Source organism: Neltuma alba, unplaced genomic scaffold (genome assembly GCF_004799145.2).
Source record: "Neltuma alba isolate B1F8T4 unplaced genomic scaffold, ASM479914v2 tig00006143_pilon, whole genome shotgun sequence".
Taxonomy (NCBI): Eukaryota; Viridiplantae; Streptophyta; class Magnoliopsida; order Fabales; family Fabaceae; genus Neltuma; species Neltuma alba.
The window spans coordinates 101,442-110,215 of NW_021634366.1; the positions used below are offsets into that span (position 1 = coordinate 101,442).

Below are 8,774 nucleotides of genomic sequence, written 5' to 3' on the forward strand. Positions count from 1 at the left end.
TAATTTAACATCACTTTATTCTGTGGCTTGATAAAATTTCTTTAAAAAAATGCCATCATACCAAATTTCTAAACCGTTGATATTTGTTGTTCCTTTCACCTTAAAACATTTGGATTAAGCTTTTTTGTATTGTAGGCCTATCTGGGTATGAACTTAGAACTTGGAACGGTTCAAGTCTATTCGATTCAACTTCTTGATGACTATAAAACAATTGTTCATTTCTGTAGAACGAGTAAATTAAAGACAGATTATTCTCTTGGCGATGACGATGAATTACTAGAAGTTCAAAGAATTGCTCAGAGTATTGGGCATAAGGCTTATGCTGATGCAGCAAGCCAGGCATCCCAATAATGTCTAATCTTTTTAGTATTAATGATCTGAGCCCCCCCCCCCCCCCAAAAAAAAAAAAGAAACTCCTATTACAGTGCCATTAACTGCTGGTATATTAATGTTCCTATATACAGTACTTCCTAATTACAGGAAGATTATGTACAGAAAATATCTTCAACCCTGCGTTTAACTGATAGTAAGTCCCAAAACACTGAGGTCAACTTCATGTCTCCAGATTCGGTTATTAACCCTTCTAGCATTTGGAACCTCTGAATTCTTGAAGCCTATGATTCCGCTATTGTCTTTCTCTGACAGAATATTCAGTTTGTAGCTGTGTTTTATATATATATATATACTCATATATATATATAGAGAGAGAGTGTGTGTGTTTGGCAAGTTTTATCGTATTTTTCATCATTTTCAATACTCTGTTATTAATACCTCAGGTGGGATGATGCTTTACAGATTGCTGGAGGGCTCGATTACAGCCTGAGAGTCGTCGAACCACGGTCGGCCTATTATATGACTTTCCATGATACTTCATACTTCGAAAAATTTGAACGGACTGAAATGCATTCTTTCCCGTCTTTAATATAAGATCTAAGTTTGTATTTTAAAATGAATTAAAAACTAGATCTTCCATTATGGGAAAAGGAGGTAGTATTATCTTATGATCATGCTTAATATTTTTTTTTGGAATGTTTAATGATATGCCTTTTAATATCTTGTACTTTTAAGTAACTAAACTGGGGTATGTTATGACTTCTCATAGAATGTGCACATTTGGCAGACTTGTTCCTCCCTTTGCCGAAGATGAATTAGATGAAGCTTATAGAAATGCTGTGAGATTTGAGGAGGAGACTATACTACTGCAACAATCCTGGTACAGTCATCATAGTTTTAAACAAAAAGTTGGAACATTCATTGAATTTTGCTTTGTTCAACGTTAATGGAGTGCGGTGAAATCTCATGACCCTTTTATTAGGATTCTCAATAATCTTAATTGTATTCTCACATCTTGCATGTTTGGCCGCATTTTATCCTGAAATCATGGTTCCTTACTTTCATGGAATCAACGCACCCACTTAGAAACCAATTAATGATGATTCCCACCTTTATGGGTTGATTGACCATTTCAACTTTTCCTTCTTTCTTTTCATTGCGTAGGGTATTCTTGTCCATTCATTTTTACTTTTATTTAATCAAATCTAAAAAAATAAATTTCATCCCAACGTTCTTAATGTTGTACCAAACATCTGTGATTATTAGTATTCCATTTCATCCATTTCCATCTTTTTTTTGAACCAAACATATCCTTGTATGGTCAATGGCTAGTTGTCCTAACAACACCACCACCTATCATATTTGGATGAAATCCCGAATTCAAACCCAACAACAACATGTTTGTGTGTGCATGCTTAATTGTATTAAATTAAAAAGAAGGCCCTTACATCTTTTACATTATTTTTCCTAATTTCAGTATGATTATCTACGGAAAATATCCTTAGAGCTACTGAAAGTAGGAACGAGAGGCCCTAACACTAAAACAAACTCCATTCAATCAAACTGTGGTGAGAATTCAGATACAGGTGATTATATTCAAAATCTTCTTGCATTCTATTTGTTGCAAGTACCCTATGCAAGCTAATATACTGATATGTTATACTTTCATACTTTGATCTCTGAATTAAACTCCATAAGCACTTAGCTGATTTCTATTTTTGTCGTTGTTTTTATTTTTGGGATGCTTGCTTTAAGATTGTTTGGAAAGGACATGATGCACTTACTCATGAATGGTGAATAGGGTCTGTTATGGAGGCTCAGGTGCTTGAAGGAAGAAGAGGAGGAAACAACCACAGTGGCTATCTGAATTTGTCATCTATTGGTGATAATTGTGCAGACCAAATGTTTGTTAAGCCTAAGTGCAATTATGTCGTTGTAGTGTAATCCACATTCAAATCAAGTTTTAATTATAGTTGTTCTGGATTTGCATGAATTTGAGTATGAGATCTCATAAATGATTGACTCCTTGCAAGTATCAAAACTATTATCAACCCTATATTTGGTAAGAGGGAAATAAAAGGAAGGGGAAGGGAGAACAAATTTTAATGAGCTCGATTTGAAAAATTAAAAAAAAATGAGATTATAAAATTATAACTGAGAAAAGTTGTAATATAAAAGAATAATAAAAATTAATTAAACAATTTTAACTTATTTTTTTATTTTTTCTAAATTGAGCTCATTAAAATTTTCTCTCCCTTCCTTTTTTTTTTTTTTTAATTTTCCTCATACCAAATACACTCTAAGGGAAAATCTCATTTAAAGCCATCTTAAATAAGAAGATCATAAGTTAGGTTGTTAAATTCAACAAATCCCTAATTGGGTCATAAACCGAATTTGGGATTTGTAAATATGAGGCATTTTACTATATTGCCCCTCTTTTTTTTTAAAAGCCATATCTCTCTCTGTTTTTTCCCCAAAGCGACCTTTGTCAATGGCTGGAGTTTCAACAACAATGGCCATAGTTCTATCAATTGTTATTGGAGCACTGACAATGATGACAACTTGACTATAAAACTTTTTCTATGAATAGTTAATCACGACATGCGAATTACTGAATTGAATTTGTTGTACTACTTCCGGTCCTTAATATAAGATCCTGTTTGACTTTTATTTTGATTCTAAATATAAGACCCCAATCTACATTGTCTCTCATATTTATATTTTTTTTTCTAAAGTAGCCATTCTAACAATGATAGTTCTAGTCAATAAACTTTATTAGTAATGATATTTTAGAAAAGACAGCACCTATTTAGGATAAATAATTAACTCAACTTACTTCTTTAATCTCCTCAAATTAGTTAACTGGCTCTTATAATTAGGATCGGAGGTAGTAACTTAGAAATTAACAAGTTTAGCTTATCAATCCGCAAATTGCCATCAGTTTTTTCACAACAAAACTTTTATAATAAGGTTGCACTCTTCAATAAATCTTTATTGTTATCCAATCATAATGCATACTTAGAATTTAACAAACTTAAATTACCAATTCATAAGTACCTATTAACTATTCACAACAAAACTTTTGCATTAAATTTATAATTTTTAATAAACTTTATTTTTATTCAATCACAATATAATGTATATTTAGAAATGAATAAGTTCAATTTTACAATCACGACAAAACTTTTGTAATAAAATTAAAATTTTGTTATTTAATCGCTAGACAGGTTTAGAAATTAATAAGTTTAATTTAGCAATACATAAATATTTGATTTCTTAAACAAATATGCACGTATTCATATATAGTAATAGTAGCAGTAACAATAATAATTGCTGGTAAAAAAAAATAAAAAAGCAGTAGCAATAATAATTGCTATTTCATGACAAGAAGTACGGAATAAGCATTGAACAGTAAATAATATAGTTAATTTGTTTAATTTAAATTGAGAAAAAAAGATAATAAAACATTCTAGAAATTGTTAAAGGACAAATCAGGTGAATTTTAAAATTCTAATAAAATTTTCAAATATTGTGAAGTTACACAAATATTTTTTACTATTTTCTCTTTAAATATTACCACATCAACATTTTCAGGCACTGGTACTCTGGTACTAGTGGATATACTAACGGCCAATAGAACTCTGGTGACTGTTCTTATTTATTGACTAACTTTTTTTTATTATATTTGTTTTTAAAACTCTAATGATTACTTTCGTTTAACTACTGACTCTTTTAGTCTTGTGATTGACTTTTTTAATTTTTAAAATTTTCTAATTTCGTTATTGACTACTTTTATATAAAAATTCAAAAAATGTATAAAGTGTGGTTAGAGATCTATAATGACAATTTTTTGTTTAGTTATTTATTGCTTTTGTGTAATTAATAGCTATATAAAAATAATCATCAAAATTTTAAAAACAAAAGTAATTAATAATTAAACTAAAATAATCAACTGCTGTATGAAAGTAATTATTAAGAATACGAACAGTATTATCGTTTTATAATATTTTAAAATTTCAAAATAATACGAGGGGTCTAATTTAAGATTTTAAAATTTATCTACTCTAATTTATCTTTTAATATTTTTGAGGGTATTTTAATACTTTTATTCCTTACATTAATTTATTAATCAATATTTTTCGATGAATTACTAATCAAACTTCAAGTACATGTTACAGAATTACTCCGATCAAAACCAGACAGTCCGAAACCATCGTTAATTTCAACGCGAAACCCGGAATATGCTGGAAAAGATTTCTTTCGTGTTGGTCGCGTCGAAGTCTAATACTAATACAGAGCCACCTTTGCCTTGCGTTTCCCTCTCCCATCAGCGGTCGATCACTCGTCAACTCGCAGCGTGGTCGTTGTAGAAGAAGACCCCCCCAAGGCGTAGAGCCCCGCTATGGATACAAATGACTGGAGGGCTGAATTCCTGCCTCATACTCGCCAAATAAAAGTCAATGAAATGTAGGTCTAAAGTTTTTATGTAATTGATTAGATTATCTATATTATGCTTATCTGCTTTGTGCTTTCAGTTCTATGAACTATCAATACTGTCTCATAACGTTCCCCTTGTTTGTCATAGAAGATTAAATCTGTTTCATTAGAAAAAATCTATGATATCCTTGGTAAAGGAGCCATAGTGGGCATTGTATATGATTTGCTGACTTATTGAACTGCTGATTCTTCTTCTATTTGCCAGCTCAGGAAACTATATTACTTGACATACTCAATTTCTTTTGGCAAGCTTGTGTCTTCCGTTTATAGTCCATGCTGGACATTTATATTTCAACTTTTCAATGTTGTTTGTGAGTGCCCCTCAAGAGTTTTAGCAGACTGTGTTATCTTAACCTTACCTATAACTTTAGCTGGGGTGCAGGAACTTTTTTGGGCGATATAAATTATTGATATGACTTTGGAAGCTGCTGATATTTGTTTTTTCCCCCAACTGTAGCTCATAATATTTGGAATGAACTGCTTCTATTATAGGTCTATTCTTTGGCATGAAGTAAGAATTTTGAACAGTTCTGGTCCCCCCCCCCCCCTTTCTTCTTTTTGGTGGATTTGGGAGAAGGAAGTTTATAATTGTCAGGTGCCCGGATGATAACTTTAGTCTTCGACAGTCTACTCCAAATGATAATTTGCTTTCTTTGCACTTCTTTTCAAAACATAAACAGAGGGGCTGGACCCTCACATACTGATATCATTTTTTCAGTTGATCATTGTATATTATCCTCAGCTACTTGATGCATTGTCATTGTAAAACAATTCTTCATTTTGTAGAATGGGGAAATTAATGATACATCAGTCTCATGGTGATGACGATGAATTAGTTGAAGTTCAAAAAATTGCTCAAAGTATTGAGCATAAGACTTATGCTGGTGCAGCAAGCCAGGTACATCAATAATGTCTAATCTCTGTTATTTTAATAATTTATAGTCATCTATGCAGATGGGTAAATCATGAATGGATTCTTACCCCTTAGGTTTCCATAACCTCCAAATTTGAAACATTTTTTAACAGGGTCAATTCTTAGTGGTGGGCCCACTTCTTTGAACTTGTCAAGATTGCTGTGGTGCTAATTTTATATTTCCTAATTTCAGGAGGATTATTTACAGGAAATATCTTCAATGATGTTGTTTATTGGCTGTAAGTCCCAGACCATCTAGGTCAATGTTATGCCATCGGATCAATGAGTAGCCCAATCTAGCTTTTGGAAGTTTCTAATCATTAAAAGCACTGAACCCATTGTATTGGATGAATGTACGGGGTTTACACTGACGGTATTATTAGCGATTCAGTTATTGTTTTGCACCAAGAAAACATTCAACTTGCAGCCCTTTTTTAACATTTGGTATCAAATATAAAATGTTCAATAAGGTTTATGATATTTTTTCCTTTAATTATAATCTCAAACAAATACCTTGTGCATATAATTGGAATACCACCCAAAATTTGTGCATTTGCATTGTAATTTTGTCTTCGATGGAAGTGCTTTTCTGTTATAATAATTATATCACATCTTTGATTTGATATATTATCGCTAAATTAGATCTATAGTGAATCTGTTATTGACACCTCTATCTAAATTTGTGAATATGAGTAATTGGAAACATACTCAAGGTGGATAATTCTTTACAGATTATTGGAGGACTCAAGCGCTACCTGAAAGTCGCAGAAGAAGTGTCAATGAAATGTATAAATTTCTATGTTGTTTTACTTTGTTGATGTATTGCACGATGCGGAAAGAAATCATGCATCATGCTTTGTTAAGAGTTCTCTTTTTCTCTCTTGGAACTAAATTGATAACCAACTTAAAATTAATGCTCAAAATTCTGTTTTATAGTTGAAATACTATGATTGGACCAAATCATTATCTTTTGACTATAAAATGTTCTTCACTCAACGATCTTTCTGTGTAGTCATTCTTCAATAATTTAGTCCAGGTCTATGCATGTGTTTTATAGGACAGCATTATACATTTATTGGTCAGTTGATTGGGTTTAACGGACAAGTATGCCTTATCTGTCAATCACTTGATGTTGCATTGCACTGTTGCTTTGAATTTTACTATATATTTTTGGGTATATTTCTATAATTTTGTGAAGTTCTGGTTTATTCATTTGAGATATTTTAAGGGAAGGGAGAAAAAATGCACTTTTCCGCTATTTATATTGGCAAGCCTCCGAATGGTTGGTGTTGATGCTGAATTTTTAAGACAGACATCTTTCTTATGATTATTGAATTGTGTTTATGAAGAACTTTATGTTAGTTTGAACTTATTTTTAATTTGTTTATGGTCTTTGGCACCCCTGAAGAAAAAAGGATACTTGCACAGATTTCTTAACATATAAGTATGTGTTTTTCAAATATATTTCGTTTTTTGTTTGGTGCAGTTAGAGGATTTCTTATTGTTAAACTTTTGTTTTGTGGAGAGAGCATTTAGGATGCGAAAGAGAGAACCCATTTGGATCAGGAAATTCATTTTTATGGTATCCGTGCATAGAACTAAATTTAATGAGCCCATTCTATTGCTGCTGCTTTTGTTGTTGTTTGTTGTTTGTTTTTTTTTTTTGGTGTATGAAAATGCACCTAGAAACCAGGAATAATTGCATCTGATAATATCATGATTCATCATTCATATTCTAACTTAAAATCCAAATTCTGTGCGTATCTCTCGGACACTATGAAGGACTTGAAAAGTATTATGGTCATGCTTGCTATTTTTAGGACTGTTTAATGATATATGCTTTTTGCAGTAATTAAACTGTTGTTATTCATCTTATAGAACGGAAGTATTAAGAAGACATCTTCCTGTCTCTAGCCAAGAGGGATTAGCTGAACTTCATAAAATTGCCGTAAGATTTGAGGAGAAGGTTTATAATTCAGCAACAAGCGAGGTAGAGTCATCACAGTTTTAATTCTGACAGCCCTCTTGATGGATCATTGCATTATCCTGAGCAGAACAATTATGATAGAAAGTTGAGCAGTAATTGAACTTTGTTTTGTTCAAGATAATGGAGTGCCCAGGACAGCTTATATCTTTTACATTTCCTCCTAATTTCAGACTGATTATTTTCGGAAAATCCATGAAGATGCTGACAATGGAAACTAAGAGCCAGAACCGCATAGCAAACTCGTTGCCATCAAACTTTGGTGACAATCGGAATGGACCTTCGGACACAGGTATTGGCATTCAAGCGCCTCGTGGTCTCTGTTTGTTACGAATAGCCTACTCAAGGTGATAAATGGATAGTGCATTGGTCTATGAATAAACCTTCATAAGCGCTAAGCTGTTGATGTTGTTCCCTTTTTTTTTTTTTGGTGCTTTAAGATTTCTTAAAAAAGGAAAGGACACGTGTTTTCCATTGAAATCTGAGGATGCTGTTGAAGTTATTTGTGGTATAGAGGAAATCATGTTTTTTTTCCCCCAATGGCAAATAGGGTCTATTAGGCAGGCTCTGCCAGAAGGGAAGGTGGAACAACCAGATGGGGAGAGAAATGCTGCACCAAGACAATCTGTGAGAAAAAGGAAGCAACCACAGCGGCTAGCTGAATTTGTCACCTATTGATAGCTCTATTCTCACATGCTAATTTCCTCAGGCCATTGCAAATGATGGGGACCGAATGTTTTTATTTGTCCATGCCATTATTTATATTGTAGTGTTTTCTGTGTCCCTAGTGTATTTTTTTGCAATATGATTATATGAGGGCTCTGGACTGCTTTGATCCTCAGGGGAAAAACAGAGGTTTGTGCATTGGTGTTTGGGGGCTGTGTTTTGGCTGCCTTGAAAACTGCTCCTACTATCTTTGTAATAGTTAGGATTTGTGATGCAATAAGGCCAGCTTTTCCAAACCTTTCAGGTTCTGGCTACTTTTTCCCCACATTGTAATGATATCATAAAACAAGTATAGGGTAATATTTATTCTGATCATGTCTG

General features: G+C 32.6%; 1 protein-coding gene and 1 long non-coding RNA gene across 2 annotated transcripts; both read left to right on the top strand.

Annotated features, from left to right (window-relative positions):
• Nucleotides 1-1,133: 1,133 nt before the first annotated feature.
• On the top strand, nucleotides 1,134-2,170 carry LOC114749727 (uncharacterized). The gene is made up of 3 exons (XR_003740578.1): nucleotides 1,134-1,213; nucleotides 1,811-1,919; nucleotides 2,135-2,170. It is a non-coding gene; the product is annotated as an uncharacterized LOC114749727 (long non-coding RNA).
• Nucleotides 2,171-4,511: 2,341 nt separating this feature from the next.
• Nucleotides 4,512-8,452, top strand: LOC114749728 (uncharacterized). The gene is made up of 7 exons (XM_028938273.1): nucleotides 4,512-4,800; nucleotides 5,617-5,728; nucleotides 5,937-5,982; nucleotides 6,475-6,529; nucleotides 7,622-7,733; nucleotides 7,901-8,019; nucleotides 8,278-8,452. Exons 1-6 carry the CDS (start codon nucleotides 4,736-4,738, stop codon nucleotides 7,946-7,948), a joined length of 438 nt encoding a protein of 145 aa, XP_028794106.1. The 5' UTR covers nucleotides 4,512-4,735; the 3' UTR covers nucleotides 7,949-8,019; nucleotides 8,278-8,452.
• Nucleotides 8,453-8,774: the final 322 nt, after the last annotated feature.